Source organism: Lissotriton helveticus, chromosome 8, assembly GCF_964261635.1.
Source record: "Lissotriton helveticus chromosome 8, aLisHel1.1, whole genome shotgun sequence".
Classification (NCBI taxonomy): Eukaryota; Metazoa; Chordata; class Amphibia; order Caudata; family Salamandridae; genus Lissotriton; species Lissotriton helveticus.
Window position 1 is genome coordinate 974,680,474 of NC_136069.1, and position 19,439 is coordinate 974,699,912.

General features: G+C 40.2%; 1 protein-coding gene across 1 annotated transcript in view; it reads left to right on the top strand.

The window, feature by feature from the left end:
• The window catches only part of CRYBG3 (crystallin beta-gamma domain containing 3), a 1,541,789-nt gene that overhangs the window by 743,138 nt on the left and 779,212 nt on the right, over positions 1–19,439 (top strand). The window contains exon 10 of the mRNA XM_078657810.1: positions 3,869–3,904. Within this exon, the coding sequence (XP_078513936.1) occupies positions 3,869–3,904 (36 nt within the window). The remainder of the gene's footprint in view (positions 1–3,868; positions 3,905–19,439) is intronic.

Below are 19,439 nucleotides of genomic sequence, written 5' to 3' on the forward strand. Positions count from 1 at the left end.
TAGCCAGAATAGATCATAGATCAGGTAGAAGCCCCATCTCTGGTGTCAACTCTCAGTATGCTTTAAATCTCATTTTGTGTCTGATGCCTCGAAGCCTTTCATGCTCAAAAAACTGAAAACACATTTGTTTGAACTCTGCCTTGCTAACATCCAATATTGATTCAAAAAAAGTTCCAGTTTATCCCATTGTATAAGCGCTCTATGTTCTTTAACCAAGGTATTTCTAATGCCTGCTCTAATAATAGACAATCCCTGCTACTTTCCTTTTCAGAGTCGCCTTTTTTTTTTTAGTCCATATGCCATTCCATAGAAGTGAAAGTTTTATTCTAATGAGTTCTTCTTTGTATGGCAGCCCTAATTCAGAGTGACATCGGGCATACCTGCATCTTGTGGGCACCGATAATAACATTACAAATTACTTCTTAGTATTAACACCCTAGGTGCAGATTGCCCATGTAGGGTGGAAAGTTATCCATCAGGAGCTGGAGCCTTGTGTGTGTGCCATCAGAACCGTGTCATCCGTGTAAAGAAGCACAGGGACTGGATCATTGTCAACCACGGACTCTTTGATAGTGGAATAGCATGTTTATTAGGCTCAGTGTCCATAGGTATTCCTTGTATAGCAATGTCTTAAGCGTTTTTCTGTAAATGAGAGATCCCGCATAAGACTGTTCAAGCTGGGAATTGGTAAACCGAGTTTTTTTCCGTTGCTGAAGAATTCCGATGAATGCCTTTGTAGCTAAAGTATTCCATCTTGAATATGCATTGAGTTTCTCACTAAGGCACGTTTATTGTAACGAGGAGCATGTTATTTTGGTTAAAAAAAAAGAAATAGGTACCTATGGTAAGACAAGCTCCCGCATACTGTATAGCTTTCATTTGGCCAGGCATATTTTTGAGACCCCGGTAGGAGAACTTGTTCCTGGTCACTTTGGGGACTACTAGAGCCTGCCCTACTGAGCTCAGGTCTGGTTCTACCGTTCTGTGCATGAATTGCTTTATGTAACGGAGTTCAAATTGGGCAATATTCAGCCATTTTTTTAAAAACCTAATTCAAATTTAAGCTTGCAACCTGGAAAAAACCCTAGATATTTAGAACTTGTGACCAGAGTTGGAAGTCAGAACTCTTCTGCGTGTTGAGTTGAAATGGATTTTTATTATGCATCTGGTTCATAACTTAATCTAGTCAGTGCCTTTGGATCTTTGTAGAGATGAGTTTCCTCTTCTAACTGGTGGAAGTTAAAGTTGTTGCCTCCGATCATCTAACCTAAGTGCTCAGTTTAAAAAATCCATATATTTTATTTAATCTAATTGCTGATGTTCTCTTTGTCGCTCGTTGTTGGTCAGTGTAACTAGATACATAACTAGTGAAATGTGCTTTTAAATTCTTATTATGCCCCAGTTTTTACAAAGAAGTTTATCTATGATTACAAATGGCCTTTTTCAGTTATGCCTCCTTTCTTTCAATATAAGTTGGCAAAGTCAATGTAACCATTTTTGACATTCATTGAATTGAAAATCCAGTATACGAGTGGAAAACTATGTCTAGTGAGCTACATCCAAGTAGCTTCCCAGCTTAGCCATCATTGCGTGCGGTTGCTGGCCAAACAATTCCCTCATGCGACCCCTTACGTTATCTCTAACTTTTAGCCACAGACCTTATACATACAGAGCTGTAGAAACCTATACTTCTAAAAGGAAACTTAAACCACAACCTCCAGAAATCTAGGTAATGTTAATACAATTTCAGGACTGATGTGAGGAGTCGCAAAGCCCTATTAAAGCCCTAAACCATGTTTCTTACTGGCATCTCTGTTGCTGTCCCTTATTTCAATACAGCAGTGCCTTTTCTTTTCACATATCCTTCCCAGTCGCTGACATACCTATCTTATCACCACCACGCCTATCTTATCACCAATCCCTGCATGGTGCTTGGGTGCACAGACAAGTCCTCTTCCCCTTGTCACCCATTATGCTGTTGTCTCACTCTGTTAAACTAGCAACATTGCAGCAGCCCCATTCTCTTTTGGTATCACTCCCACTAGGCTGCCCTGTCACTCAAATGGACTACTCTACCTCAGGTGCAGCATGTTTATTTAACAAGCTTTACAGGGAAAATTAGTTCTGACAGATGCTGGACTTACCTATTTAAGATGAAGGCCCCCATTAGTGAATTAGGTAGCTAAAAAGGTCTTGGTCAAAACAGGGTATTGGGACAGTGGTCCCCTATAAAAGTAAATATATTGTGTAGTGAAGTAGCAAAACGTATCCTTCCGAGGTGCGGCAAATTACTTCAAATTGCAATTCCCGCATTAAACAAAAAAAATTACAATTGCATACAAGTGACTATCCCCTCTATAGGATGAATAGAATGCTAACACAAAACATTACAACTTACCCTCGTTGACAGCAAATCCTCAAATTAATAATAAATGGGATCAATCTAAAATTGACCAGAGTACTTGGTCCCTGGCACTGGCCTAGGGCAGACAGATACAGTTGGGCTTGACTTTTGCACACCTTCTGCGTGTATCCATGCATTGCCTATCTTCTTTTAAAGGCGGGGATCATAAGATTTCAAGATGCCCTGGGCAACTAGAGTGTGTACTTTCAAAATGGTGTTTCTAGGCGGCACAGGGAAGATGATGGATCTAAGAGTACCCTCTGCGCATTTAAAATGTTGACCAGAGAATGGACAAAGGCAACATCCGAATCGACACTCCAGAACACTGAAATACTAAAATGCAACAATATTGATATAGGAGACTAAAAAATCGCAATAAGTGCAAGTGCGCTAAATCTGTTGACAGAAGACAACAACTTCACTAACGTTCAAGTGCAAAATATCGCTACACAAAAACAAAGGCTCCTTACAAATGCAATGGGGTATGTTTCTAGTGCAGTGCGTGTTCAAAGGAGCGTCCACGTCCTTGTGTGCAACAGATGTTTGCATGTGTCACAGCTGTAGGCAATCCTCTTATTCATAAAGAGGATGGTGAAGTACAACATTCACTAAGCATTATTACTTCCTGATAGGGATAATCTATAATTGAATTCAGGAGATCCCAGAATTAGTCTGGAGCTCTCTGTAGCGACTAAATGCAGCCCCTGTTCACTTTATTTACCTTGTATTCATCATCTTGACATATGTACTATCTTTTTTTTATTGCATTTATATGTTATTTATCTTCATTAAAAAAAATCACACCGTCTTCTTTTATATACAGTGTCTTTTTGTGTTTTTATTAACAAAAATATAAACATTTATTGTAGATTAATCGTTAAAGGAGGAATATATTCCCGCATTTTAATTTGAGTTTTTGACTTCCTTAATTTATCAGTTTCCGCCAAATGTGTCCATGCATTTTGTCCTCCATTTATTTATTATAAGGCCTTGGGACAATAGAAAAGGGACTGACTCTGTTCTTGTCATTGGCCCTGCCTTAGTCGTTAACCAAACATGTTACCCTAAAAACAAATACTAGAAGTGAGTTGATGTAATTTGCACGTAAGGCACTGAATTGCTGAACTCTCTCCAACATCTACATTTCAAAACAAACATTTTTAAATACCTCATAGAGGAGAAAGCTACGTTTATCTCTCAAGAAGATACAGTGTCCACTTCCTGCCCGGTTTTAAACTCTAATAATCAAGCCCTCTATCAATGTAATGTTTAACAAACTGTTACTCTCTTTTTTAACAAAAAAACCCTGGAACAACAGGTGCACTTTGAAAGCTGTAGAACGCGCAATAAACATATAATACATTAAAATGACCGTTTATATAATATAAAGTATTATTTTACTTAAGTCTAGAATAAGTGTATGTTAAAAAAGAAAATAATTCGTTTTTGTGTTTTTTCCTCAAGGGTGGACTAAAAGTACAACTGCCTCTGGACCCAACGGTAAGATTGTATTCTGATTTATTTCTATAGGAATGCCATCCTATTTGGAATTAGCCCATGTTTTTTGCTAAAAACTATAGCTCTCTTAGGTTTTTTATGAAAAAGATTTTTTTTGTAAATGTGTATGTATATGTATGTGTGTGCGCGTAATTGTATGTATGTATATATATATATGTGTCTGTATATATATATGTGTGTGTGTGTGTGTGTATGTATATATATATATATATATATATATATATATATCTGCAATACCTTGCAGCGCTCCACCATTCCAGTGAAATAACAAGGCATGGACCTTCTTTGCAGTATACCGTTTATTGCCCAACAAACAGCTCAGCCATGACGCGTTTCGGCCGTCCCTGCGGCCTTGGTCACATGACGATACATTTTTTTCCAACCCAATTTAAAGTGCTAATGCATCACATGTCAACAGTAGACATAGAGAAATTACTACCGGTATACATACCCTTGCTGGATTTAGGTAACACTGTCACAGTTTCTATCTGTATAAATACAGTTAATCATTCGCACAATCGACAGTTGGCAATTCACTACCATCAAAAATAAGTTCATATTACGAACAAGCGCATCCCAATATTACCGTAACTCTTATTCTGTCTACACATATAGTTTATATCCCATAACCTAATATTTTATACTAAATCTATATGACATGTGTTTGAAAAAGGAGATATCTAAAGAATAAACGTGCTCACCCTAACGTGTTTGAATTATATAATCATACTAAAGAAAATAATTTTTTCACTCATAATAAAGTGCACAGGAGTTGTTGTAAGCATGATATTGGTCACTAAATACCAAAATTGAATTGCAATTAAAATTAAATCTATATATACACATATATGCAATTACTTAACTGTTACCTGAATTTAATGTTTATCAAATCCAAGAATATACACTTTATATGATATATAGAAGGATCCCCTTCTATAAACAAGTTAAAGTGACTTGGTGCAATAGTGCATTGAAGGTAAAGTGACTCATGCTTTCTTTAAAAAGAAAATTAATTAATGAAACACCCAAAAGTATCATACTGACACTGATGAAGTTTCTGTTCTTTGTTCATTGTTACTCTTGGGGGCTTGTTAATTAAAAGCGCCGGAAACGAAAAATAAAGAGATCTCCGAGTGACATTTTTTGCAGCCTCTAAAGACTGGGTCTTTGACCCTGAAACGCGTCAGGCGAATTAATTGATGTGAAGCAGGCAAGCATGTTTGTGAAAAGAAGGCTGGATGGCAGAGCAACGTCGAGTGCTTTGGTAAAAGCTATTGGCATCTTGGTGAAGAACTTTTGCACGGCAGCCCTTGTCGTGACCAAAGCACCATCGCCTGCTGAAAGAGGAACTGTAATCAGCAGTGCGAGGCCTGAGTCAAAAAACGATTTTGGATTCCTGGGCACAGCGCTCCACATGAAGTAAGCATGCCTAAATATGACACAACCTACTAAGGGATTTTTAAGCATAATATTAAATGTGCACTCGGACTTACTGAAAGAAACATTGAACATTTCTCTTTATGGCCTACAAGTCCCATCAATCACTAGTGTGACGATGCACTGAGTCAACGCCCACTGGGGGCTTGTTAATTAAAAGCGCCGGAAACGAAAAATAAAGAGATCTCCGAGTGACATTTTTTGCAGCCTCTGAAGACGGGGTCTTTGACCCTGAAACGCGTCAGGCGAATTAATTGATGTGAAGCAGGCAAGCATGTTTGTGAAAAGAAGGCTGGATGGCAGAGCAACGTCGAGTGCTTTGGTAAAAGCTATTGGCATCTTGGTGAAGAATATATATATATATATATATATATATATATATATATATATATTTTTTTTTTTTTTTTAACAACTAGCTAAACTCTGCTGCCAATAAATTAGCTCATCATAAAAAGCCCTCTAACAATAAGAAAATCCCGTCATCTCCTTGGTTCTCCGAGGCTCTCAGACTTGAAAAACAAAATTGTAGAAGGCAGGAAAGTTGCTGGAGGGCACAATATAACTCAAGGGAGCGCTCCCTTTACAAGATCACATTGTCTAAATACAAAAACCTACTAATCAAGGAAAAGAGAAATTATTATACTCATTTAATAGATGGAGCAGAAAAGAGCTCTTTCAGGTGGTAAACAAACTTACCACACTTCCAGTAATGCAGTAAATCCCTAAAAGCTGAGTTATAACTAGGTATGGTGGCACCAAATTTGCATACTTGACATGAACTACATTTAAAAAATCAATTTTTTGGAGATAGCCAATTAGAGTGGGTTGCTACTTCTGGGCAGCAGCTAACTAAAGAGTTACTCGTAGATGGATCATGTCTAAAGGTTAAGGTGGGTTTCTTGGGGAGGACTTGACCCAATGTGATATCAGTGAGAACTATGGGCCACTGAGTATTGGCAATCAATCTAATTTGCCTCTTGCCGACTAAATGTGGTGACGAGTCTGTTACTAACTTACTCTTGGTCATTGCGCTCTTTCTCAAATTCATAATGAGTCCTTGTGGGATTCTGAAATAGGATAGAATCTCTGGATGTCTCATTGGCTTTGGCCTTTGCTTGTTCAATTGTGTCAAAATCATAAACTCACTCTATAAATCTGTCAGTGGCTTCTTTTTTACATACCAGCAAATCATCCTCCATGCTGCTGATTTTACGCATTCTCAGAAACTTGCCATATGGAATGCTTTTGATTAAATGTTTAGGGTGGAAACTAGATGCATTGAGAATTAAGTTTCCTGCTGTGCTCTTGCGGTGTGATTTGGATTCTAATAGGCCGTTCTTAACATATATTTGGACAACCAGAAAATCGATAACATTTCTATTAAGCTGTGCTGTGAATTCTAGATTCATATCGTTCTCAATAATACTTTCAACAAATGCCGCCGCACTTTACTCTGTCCCCCTCAAAATTATAAAAACATCAATAAAGCTCTACCAACTTACCACATGGCTATCCCAATCTCTGATGTTGTTCACCTTGAGAATCTGCTCCTCCCACCAGCCCAAGTGTAACCATGCATAGCTGGGGGTAAGGCATGCTCCTATGGGAACCCCCCTTAATTGTTGAAATATATTTTTACCAAATAAAAAGAAATTGTTTATCAAGCACAAATTGATCATTTTCAGCAGCATTTGGTTGTGATTATATAAGTAACTAGGCCTCTTATAAAAAAAATGTTCCACCGCCCTTAAACTGTCCTTGTGCTCTATACTTGTGTATAACACAGTTATATCAATGGTCATAATGACATATTCCTCACTCCAGGACATGTAGTATAAATTCTTGCGAAATCTACTGTGTCCTTGATGTATGACGGTAGATTTGTCGCAAACTGTTGAAGAAAAAAGTCAACATATTGCGAGATTTACTCCAAAAGCCCCTTTCCTGACAAAATGATAGGTCAACCTGGTACTGGTGAAATGCCTTTGTTTACTTTTGGAATAAAATAGATCATTGGTAAAACCAGAAATTCTTTTATTTTTTTTATTGAAATTCACCCTTCAAAATGAGTACTTCATCTTTCCATTTGATGAGGTATTCCTTTGATCTAGATTTAATTTCTCTGACTTGCTGTATTGATAATCTCCTGTAGCATTGGCCATCATCTGAATTTCTATAATCTTCCTTGAGGTAATCTGCCTTGGTCCAAAGGACTACATTTCCTCCTTTGTCAGATTTATTAATCACATTGTGGTATTTTCTTTCCTGGTGTTTAAACCTTCTCTTGGCTGAACGGATTTTTCGGTATAGGTTCTTAATTTCTTCCACTACTTGATCATTGAAGATGTCTACTGCATCCCTCGGCATAATGTATGTATGTATGTATGTATGTATGTATAGGCATTTATATAGCGCACTACTTACCCGTAGGGTCCCAAGGCGCTTCGACCGCTGCGAAACCCTTCCTGGCTTCCCTGAGAGATGGTCCCTTAATGGGTATCTCCAGGGTGAGACCAGGCATCCCCGGCGGTCTGGTGGGGCCGTTAGTGAAGATGAGGCAAGCTAATGCCCAGAGTTGCCGAGTGTGAACGCTGATCAGAGTGGGCACCGAGGCGAGAGAATTATCGAGTCCGTTGACCCTGGTCCAAGACCCTGCAGCGTCGGGAATTGAACCCTGGTCCCGGGCCGTCCTCTGCTCTCGGGTCTGCCGCCTCTAACCAGTGAGCCACACTACTTCATGGGCATAAAGGTTGAAACTGGTTTGAATGGGATCTTGATTGTTCCTGATAAATTAATGCCCTCTATGTTCATTGCTTGTTGAGTGGAGGTTGCCATAGACCTGATTTGTTCCTTATTTTCCAGCACTTGTAATATCCGTAATGTTCCTACATCAGAGACCTGTAGATTGTCATGCCCTATTGCACCCATTGGTCTTATAGCAGTCGGCTGATTGGTGGCACTTCTAAGTTTAAAATACTTGACTAGCTTGAGTTTTCTTATAAATTTGAACACATCAATTCTTGGTTGGTTGTAGTTAAATTGTTTTCGAGGCAGAAAGTGAGTCCTAGTGAGAATAATTGTCTCTCTGCTTTACTGAGCTGGATATCAGTCACATTGATGACAGTATTGTCATTAATGTTTACTTTCTTCGCCACTTTTTGGCCTGTGTTTTCGTGTTGTTGACCATTCCGGCTTTCTCCTCACCCGTCTTCTTCGGATTCTTCTCTGCCTTGCTTTTTTTTTTTATTATGAGGGCGTAACCTTTGCCTGTGATCTAAACGTTCAAAATCCAATTCTTCTGCTAGTGTTAAATTCAGTAACTCATTGGCCCTGTTGCCGATGGTCTCTCTACCATCCTCTGAGTCTTTTTCGCTCTGCATAGAGCTTAAATCAGAAGTAGAGATCGAGCTCCAGTTGTATGAGTGGTAATTTCAGCATTCTGGCCCTCTGTACTCAAATTGGTAAGATGGTGTCTCCGTAAGTTGTCAAACTTTTGGGAGAAAGTAAATATTTGCCCCATCTCATTATCCACCTTGTCCCTCGCAAATGTAAATGCTTTTCTAGTTTTAATGATTTGCTGTTGTTGTTTGAGATGTTCTGCTATGTCTCTGCGACACTTTGTGATAAGATTCTTTTGATCTGATCCATCTAAAATACCATTGATATGTTCAATCTCCTTTAGAATATATACACGGCCAATCTCTGAATATTTGATTAAAATAAGAACTAGTCTCATGGATGCTTCTAAGTTGCTTTCTGCCCACTCCTTTAACATTGCTGGATTTGGATTCTCAAAGCTAGGAGCCAACATAATGCGTAGTCCTCGAGGCACTCTCCCTACATCATATTTTTCCAGGGATTTTGGTTAGTTCTGTTTTCATGTTTTTTCCTAGTGCCCTCTATAACGCTTTCACATCATTTGCTCCTGATTCACTTACTGGTGCCTTGTTGTTTTGGATATATATATATATATATATATATATATATATATATATATATATATATATATATATATATATATATATATATATATATATATATAACATCGCTGTAAACTTCGCTTTCGGTACATCCAAATATTCTAGGAATCAAATGAATGCAAACCTGTTTTTGGTGCATAAAGGAAGGATCTATTGAGCCCCTTGCACCGCCGCCATGATGTGTTTCAGCCTGAAGAGACCTTGATCACATGATCACATATGTATATACACACACAACCATACGCCTTGATGACGGGTCAAGCAATGTATTTTCCATCAACCACCTGTAAATACACCCATTAGTAAACCCGAAAGACAGCTAGGGTCGCTCAGAAAGCATAGTGAAACAGGAAAACAGGTAGTTCATTTTGGAATGGTGCATATTGCAGAATAATGCATGTATGGAGACACGGTAAGCTCATGCCTGTACATAAAATCCTCCTCATTAATACTTTCAATCTACTCTCTAATAAATGTGTGCAGGAAATACATAGAAATACATTGGAAACCCATATTGAAAATAATATTGAGAATTTCAAAGTTCACATGTAACAGTGTGTTGCATAATGATCCCACATGACTCACATTTCCTAACCATTGAAGCACACGATATAACACACATTCCCCAATCTAGGCACCACATAGTACTGAACCTTTTCAACGTAGCACAGCAAAGAAAACACCTTGTCATGCTGGAATGGGGGTGAAACATTATTAAGCTCTAGTTGGCGGTCTTCATTTGCATGGACCTGACTGAGTGCAAAGGCGACCCCAGGGGATAAGGACCTCCTCTTCTGATCAGCTCTAAGGCTACTGGATCACGACTTTATGCGTGGTACCATAGGTGTCATCTATTAATAAGCAATGACAATGTGGCAATGGGATACATAATGCCCCAAGTGGGCAACTTCATAAATTGCAAGACCAAATTATGCTGCCACATGCCTAATCACTTCCAGTTGGGATAGGCCAGTATGGCATGAACTCAAACCTGCTGACAGTTGGAGGAGCCTCCCTTAACCACAAGTCAGATCAGTTAGAAAACATAGTAATCTTCCTTTAAGGCACTGATCATTTCAATACTAGTTCAATTCATGTTCATCAACAACACTGCCAAAAAAGAAAAATACCAAGAGCATAGAAGAAAGGAAGGGAAAATTGAAATAAGAATATTTTATCTCCTCGGTTCCCATGGATAACAGAAGAAGAAGAGATGGCACATCAGCCACTTATACAGAAAAGGGGCAACATGGATCCTGCATGTAGCAACCTCAGACGTATGAAGCATACAAAAATACAAAGGCAAAAAGCAGATAATTAAAATCCCATGTAACTCTAGTGGAGCATAAGAGAAAAGCACGATTCCATAAGCTGTGAGGTCAAAAAAATTGAAACCCCTGACTGAATACTGGAAAGTATCCATTACTCACGATCAAGGACCACTACTCTAGTCACCCAAATGAACACTTAGCTCCTCATCCATATTGAGACCGTTCAGAATTTTGGTATTTAATTCCAGTATATATCTGTGTGAGAAGTTGGCTTGGCATATGATGTCCACTATTCTAGTTGTGAGAAGTTGGCCTGGCATATGCTGTCCACTATTCTAGTGGGCACCTTGCACTAGTCCAAATGACCCTTATTGATGGTAGGTTTAAGGCAACCTTTATAGAAAACTATCCTAGTGGTAGCTGTGGAGAGCAGCCTTCAGGCTAAGTCTTGAAGGAATGTAAAGCAGCTTGTTTTACCAGTCTATAATCTTGTGAAATGACCAAATGAAAGGAGAACCACACCAGGTATATATGTATAAAATATATGTATTTATGCTAAACACATCCCTCTAGTCTCTTTATGAAGCTAGAGGCAAAAGCTCATTCAGTAAACTTAATTAGCACACAGTAAATTAGCACAATATACGTTGAGCCCTAGGGGCGAACCAAACCATATATTAAGAAAGTGGTATAAGAACCACGACTGACAGAGACAGGCCTAGAGCCTGTAGAACCACTGGGGCCACCAGGCACCACCCAAGGTAGTGACACAGGGGTCCCACTGGGACGCGTGCAGTGTCTGAACACAGCAGCGAATCACCATTAACTTCTATGGGGAAAGTTGCGGTTGGAATTTTAAACATTAAGGACACTTAGAAGAGGACTTGGAGCAAACCCCTTTAGAACTAGGCAGTTCTAGAGTCAATACCCACGGGAGCACCGGAGTACTCTAGTTACATCACCCAGGAAAGCCGGTGCATAGGTGTCTTTTTGTGTCGGGTTTCGTTGTCGAGTTTCAATGGCGAGCTGGTACAAAGTGCTGCTCGTAACCAAGTGGAAAGTGTCCGGGTGGATCCAAGGGTGGATCAGAGATGTGAAGAGCCTGAAAGCAGAGGGGACAGAGTGTGGGTCACTTGCCAGTGACCAGGAAGGCGAGGAGCGGATGCCTACCGATATCGGGTGATTTCAGGTGAAGAAGGTAAGGCTTGACTCTTCAGCCACAAGGACCAGCAGGCGTCGACGACGACCAGGCCCTGGATTCGAGCTGTCCCATGAAGGATGTAGAGTGCTGCGGTGTCGGTTTCCGGATTGGACCCAACAAGCTTTAGCAACAGCAACCCACGCAGAAAACCGAGATTGCCTTTGGTGCAGACTAGCAAGGTCTGATGGACTCCCCACTCGGTGGGGAGTCAGGGCACGTCTGGAGCAACCAGGGAAGCTCAAAGGAAAGTAGAGTTGCCATTGTGGGGACCTACCAGTTGACGCACCAGGGATCGCAAAGGGGTCTAAAGCAGAAATGCTAGAAGCGGGCTCGCGGAACACTCGTGGAGTGTAGGCCCACAATCTTCAGTGCAGATGGTGCTCGGGGCTTGGTCTACGATTAGCCCAATGCACAACTTCGGGAAAGCTCGGGAAGTCGATGCACTAGCAAATGTGCACTGTGTCCAGGAGTTCCGGTTCCACATCACTTGTGAGGGCTGCGGGTCTCAGCTTTGCTGGGGTCTCGTGTCGGCCTCTGAGAAGTCTGGAAGTCCATGTCCTGAGTCCCAAATACTTCAGAGTCCAGAGGGAACTTCGAAAATGCAGACCGGCAAGATGCTTCTTTGGTGCCTGTTTGAAAAGGGAGTCACTCCTTGACCCCAAGGGAGATTCTTCCGTCTTCAAGTCGTGTAGAATGTCGAAGTTCCAGGATTCAGTGTCAGAGTTTCGTCCAGGTATAATCTAAAGTCCTGTTGCTAGGCGTCCCTTACTTATACTGAAGAAAGGAGTTGGACATACTCCGGGGACCCACCTATGGGAGGATCTAGGGAGAGGGATGGCTACACCCCTTTCCCTTTGTCCAGTTTCGCGCCAGAGCAGGGGCTGAGCGCCCCTGCAACCGGTTTGAACTGGGGTATGCACAGGTACCCCAAATGTGCCCCCAGTACTGTCTGAAAAGCACTCTGAGTGCCCCCACCCAGCCCCAATACACTAAAGCATGTCTGGGAGGTGGTTACACCTCCCTGTCAAGGAAACCTATTGTCCAGGCCTCCCCTGCCGGAGTTTCGTCCAGCAGCAGACCAGTGTCTGTGGCTGCAGCATCCATTTTGTGATGCTAGGGTTGTTTTAAACTATTACCGGTTAGGTTAGTGAGTACATGTCTCTCCCTCTAGACGGGTAGAATTCTACCCCCGCCACCAGGACTGGCGGGGGGGGGGGGTATGATTCCAAAGTGGATGACACCAAACATGACATGTTTCCTTGCAGCCATTCCAAAGTAAGCATTTACCGCGAGGTTATAATGCACTTAAGAGTATATGGTCTGGCTGCATCACACAACAGCCTCAGAGAATAGGCTGCAAAAGCTGTAGAGGGGCCCTGCTCATGCATGGGCACCCTCTCACACAAAACCGAGCACTCTGCTTTCAGGATTGACATGGCCTGCCATAGGAGTGACGTATAGGTTTATGTGTGTCAGTGATTAAAGGTAGATATAGGTAACCTATATCTTAGTAAGGGGTGCCTGCACCACCTTACCCAGGCTGCAGTAGCAGACCTGTGGTGCCATTTTGGAAGGCTTCCCAGGGGTGGCATAATACATGCTTCAGCCCCTGGTAGGCCTCTGGGTTATCTATGCCCTTAGTACCTAAGGTACCATATACTAGGGACTCACAAGGGTAACCCAGTAACCAATCTGGAGTGTACCTAAAGTACATGCAATCATTTTAGAGAGGAAAGCAGATAGGATGGGGCCTTGAATAGCAGGATCCAAGCCAAACTAAGTCAAAAACCATCAAAACTCCAGGAAAAAAGTGGGGGCAACCATGCAGTCAGATTCTACCTTCCTACAATCTGGACTCCAAACGTCTCAACTGACAAGTGCGATCTCCCACCCAACCCCTCTCTCGGGGGACCCTAGCAGCCTATCCAAGGCAAATACTTTAAGCCCATCCTGATTGGTCCTATGTAACATGGCAAAGTGACGGACCACATGATATTGTTTATCCATGTTTCTGATGGCCCTCTTGTGTTCCAACACACTTTTCTTGACAAGATGAACGGTGCTACCAACATACATCTTGTTACATGTGCATATCAAAACTTACACACAAACGTTCGAGTGACAATTCAGGAATTCGTTAATAGATTTCTCAATGCCTGTCCAAGGAGACTGGAATGTCTGCTCATTCTAGCTCCAGCTGCAGGTCATGCACTTGGTGCACCTATAAAAACCGTTTAGGCGTGTGCCTGGTTCGGCACAATTAGCAGGCAGCCAGTTCCTGGTAAGTTTGTCTTTCAGAGAAAACCCCCTTTCAAATGTGATGGTGGGTTTGTTAGTGAAGTCCTGCAAGGCAGTTTCAGTCGAAAGGACGTCACCATGATTACTCAATATGTTCCTGACTTACCGAGCCTGCCTTGAAGGTAGTGATGAACCTGGCCAATTTCTCACTTGGGTTCTTCATACCTGAGTTCACCGCTAAGAGTGTTTCTGTGTTAGCATTCTGGGCCTTCGTGAGGGCAGGTTTAAGTATATTGTCCTTATAGCCCCTTTCTTTGAAACAGGCCATCATAGTTTCACATTCATCCTGGAAGGCAGTGTCTGTACTGCAATCCCTGCGGGACCCCAGGAATTCCCCGTACAGAACGCTATTGATCAGATTGGTGTGGTGGCTGCTGTGTGCATGGAGAAGAGTATTCCGCGCAGTGTCTTCTCTAAACAGTTTTGATGTCAGTTTTTTTCCTTCCACCGCACTTTGACATTCAAAAAGTATATATTGGTGTTACTCGTGGTCCCCTCAAGTCTGAAATTGATCTCATTCTCATCGATTTTGATGATTAATTTTGCCACCTGTTCCTTGCTACTCTTCAAAACCAGGAATAGGTCGTCCATATACCTGGTCTGAAGGATTACATGCGAATTGAAGTCATCAATGGGTCCAGCCACCAGCTGCTTCCACCAACCCATCAAAAGGTTGGCATCGATGGGAGCAAAACAGGTGTCCATCGCCTTGCCAAGTGTCTGGCTGTATAGGCTGTTATTAAACTAGAAGAAATTATTCTCCAGACAGAGCTGAAACATGGAGAGGATCATTCTGTATGGAAAAGTAAGGAAAGAGATCTTGCCCTTAGAAAGTGTCTGCAAGTTCTTAAGCAATCACTGTGTTTAATGCTCGTATACAGACTACATACATCAAGGGTGATAAGGAAATAATCCTCTTCCCACGGAATATCATAAATTCTCCTCAGGAAATTCTATCTATCTTATATATAGGATGGAAGAGAATTGTCATAGGGGAAAAGATAAAAAACAATATACCTGGAAGTGTTTTCAAGAAGGGCTCACAGGAGGGAACAATGGGTATACCCAGTGGATTGTAGTTTTTTTGTGTGAATTTTGAGTGGAAGATCAAGGATTAGTATATTACTGATTCAAGTTGAACCTTTTTTGTACCGCTTATAAGAAATAGAGTGTAGTAGTGGTGAAACAAACACTCTGAAATCCTTGGCTCTAATTTTTGGTGCAAGAATGAAGTCAGATTTATTAGATTAGTGAAAAACATGGTTTGAACTAGAAAATGTGAGAGATGAACAGAAGTAATTAGAGTTTTCCATAGGTTGATAGCCAAGGTAGCACAGTAGTGAGCATTGTCAGAAATGCACATTTGAGAGAGATCAAGAGGGAACAGGGGTATGATCCAAGGGAATCAATTAAAAGATATAAATTGATGAAGCAAACCAAGTGGGATATGTTTTAAGTCACTAACTGTAGTAGGAAAAAGAGCTAATGAGAATCCAGAGTCTGGTTGAGGCCGCTGATTTATGGCCAGTTAGGAAGACACATGCGATGCATAGTGCAGTTGAAAAAGGATACAGGCAGTAGAATTTAAGAATAAGGTTTACTAGGGAAGTGCGTGAAAGGCAATCAAGGCAATCCTTGCAAGTTCATTAGAATAACTCCCGACTATCCTGCTTGGCTACAAATGGGATTTTTATTGGATCACTTTCTGATATAAAATACCAAGGTTTGCCTCCCGATTACAGGTTTCATTCTAAGAGCCTATTTTTTTAAAAGATCCTGTAGATGTTTATACATTTAAGCAACTAAGACATATCAGACATCTTGTCCCTCCAGCAGAGTTTCATACTACTGCACTTTCTAATGTGCCATCTCACAGTGACAAGCAGAACAAATTTCTAGTTGGGCTCTTACATACTTCTATGCACCCTATGGAAGTGTTGCTTCATTTGATGGCATGTTTTATTAGTGGTAGAAGGATGTTTGGCCACCTCCCACCTATACCTTATAAGGTTTTTCAGCTGTCTGCACAAGCTCTCATATTTACCAACGTCCACGGTCCCTTTACAGAGTAGCTCACGTGTTACCACACTGATATGTGGATTAGGAGTACATTGTCTGGGGTCAGCAGGAACTGCGGTGTGCCTAAACTTTACTAAAATGTACACACACACCAGGAAGGTGAAAGGCATAGATTTTTTCACCCAGTAGTTGTTATCTTTGGAATAGCATACCCAAGATAAAGAGTGGCACAGTCTCTGAAAATGTTTGAAAAAGGACTCAAAATGTTTCTTTTTATTCAATTTTCAAGTTTTATACAGCTTAAATATGCAGTCACCAGCATGTACATATATTAAAAATAATGAATGCAGTCATTTGATGAACTGCTTCAATGTGAAAAGAAGCTCAAACAGCCTCATATATAGACCTGTAATCGTTGAGGAAGGATAGTGAGTAATAGCATCCAAATTACCCGATAATGAGCAACTGTGCAGCAGTGGCGGCTCCTCCACTGTTCAAAAGGAAAAATAAAATAATGTATTTTTATTATCATTTTAGTTTTCCTATTGCAGTCAATGGCTGGCACGGTCGGGCTGACTAGAACAGGGGGAGGAGTGCTTTGCACTCCATAAGTGTGCATAACTCTCTTAGGTTAATTCACAAATATTAAAAAACTGTTTTAATATACAGAATAATCCATAAGGGCACCAACATACTTCCAGGTAGACCACTCTTTCTATCTTTCCGCTTAAGTTAACACTTACAACTTTACAGATATTTTTAGATTCCAATTTTACTAAATGTGACCTACAGATTTTCTCTGTTACCTGCTTCAAATACTGTTTGTAGAGCAACGTAAGCAGCATATGTTTTTTCCAAGTTTGCATACATTGCACTCGAGAATATTAAATGCAAATTTAATGCTGGGCTGGGTGTATTATTTTGTAACCGAAACCCCTGCTGGTGAATTGGTAATTGCCTCTCTGTTTCAACTCTCCGCAATACAGTCTTGTGAACACCTGTAGCAAACATTTTGATTGGGTACTTAATAGGGATATTGGGATTGGGTATTAATAGGACGTTTTGGGATTGGGTTCTTAATAGGGATATTCGGTAATACCATCCTGGAAATAATTTCATCTTTGTTTCATGCATTTGCTAAACCTTTGTGTTTAGCAGATTATGATGTTTCTCTTGAAATCATTATCAGAAGTGTAAATCTGTCATTCTAAGAGTTGTATATTTGTCTGATTTTTGGATGAATGCTAGAAATCCAGTATTCCAGGTTAGTTATGATTTGAGTAGGATAACGGACTTCGTGGCAACATTAATATGTTTTATACAAATTGAGAAGGCAAGATTCTTTGTAGAAGATGCATTCAATTTAGAGTTAGAATGGTATAGGTGATCAAAAAGGGGATGTTGAATTGGTTCAACAAAGTTGATGTAAATAAGGATGTAATTTAAATTGTCATAGTTTGAAAAGACAAAACCTAATTTATATTCATTGAAGCGTTGTTAGGCAGTTGACCAGGAGGACACTAATATGCCAGTTTTTCATGACATTCTAATAAAATTAATTTACATAAAACTCATCTCATTGCAGTTCATTTACAAATTCTGTGGTTTTACTAAAATCTGGCATGCATCTGCCACTCCTAGATCTATGTTGTATATTCCTGGTAGCGGACCTTACCCAGAATAAATCCATATTCAGCATTTGAGTTTGGGAGGAGTTGAGCATACCACCCGTATTCCAAGTGTGTTGGCCCTTCATCCAAATTCTTTTACCTCCACAACTGATCAGTTATTCATCATTAACAAGTCTTGTTCAAGATTTGTGAACAAGGCTTGTCAGCCAAAACATGTTCACGGGTGATAATATGCATTAAATAATGTCTGCAACTTCCTCAGGAACCTGGGTTACCTTTCTTGATAGGTCACACAGTACCTACATATATGCAGTACATATATGTAAAAGTTTTACCAACACATTAAAAAAATATATAAATGATAAAAAAAGCATACTCTAGAAGTAAATATATAAGATTTAAAATCTCTGAATATAATGTATATATAATGTATATGTGTATGTATATATATATAGATAGATATATGCAAGCAGAGAAAAACTATGAACAAATGTTGCGTTACCACTTAAATAATACTCAATAAAATAAATATTAAATAAAGAAATACAAGATTGTGAAAAAAACAAGTACAAATGGTAAAAATAAATAAAAAATGAGCCATAATAAAGTACAGGCACTTATCAGGTCAGTATAATGGTAATCCACAATAAATGACCCAAATTAATGGTAATCCAAAATCCTGGGGGTTTGAAATAGTAACATAGAACCTGAATGCTGCTGTTGCATTGCCAATGCTGGAGCAATTTTAACAGCAATGACAGCACCAATAGTGGGGAGCCCCAAGCATTGGCAGAGTGAATAGACTGACTTTCACAGTACTCGTTCAGAAATGCAACCAAAATTTCATTCTAGAAAACTCTTTTTTTAAAGCTATTTGGAATTTGGTTATTTCCATTTTAGCTTCAGACCAAAGTGTATCACAGATCCCTTAACTTTTCATTTACTTGATGATTTTTCTGTGGTTTTTGAATAATGAAAACTTGTACCTTTTGCTTCTATTATTTTTTTCTGCTGCAGCTGACACTGCGCACAACCTGGAATGTTTGTATTATAAACTCGGGTGGAATTTAGTGGAACTGTCTTGTACTAGTTCTCTGCCAACCTTTCAGGAAGACAATAACTTTGAAAGTTCGCATCTCCCCCTTTCTGGTGGAGTACATCAAAGATATATTTCAGCCCCCTCCCAGTTTATCATGTCCATTGAACCTTACGGGGACTTCAGATGCATACAATAATATTACTATCCGTCAATATGAGGACAACACACATTTCTCTATGACGGTTGTCTCTTTGAATGATATCACTGCCCTAAAACTGTTTTGACAACACTGGAAACTTGTATCGCTTTTCATAAATATATACCTTGAGTAAGGCAAAGTTCTTCCTCCATGCACTTCTTCCCATCTCTAGTTGCTTGCAAACTTTTCCAAACAGCCCCTCTCCCTTAGTAAATGTTGTGGCTCTTGTTCTGCAAAGCCACCAGGATTTACATTACATGGCCATTTCACCCTTCAATCTTTGTGTCCAAAAATACCCACTACTTGTTCGGTCTACCTCAGAATGTGAATCCCCTTCTCCGCCAAGGCAGGACTCGGTTTGATGCAGCCTGTGCTCTTGAAAGTCTGCTAAAACAGTAATTGGCACCACTTTTCATTTTGCAGCTTGCCTTAAAACATGATC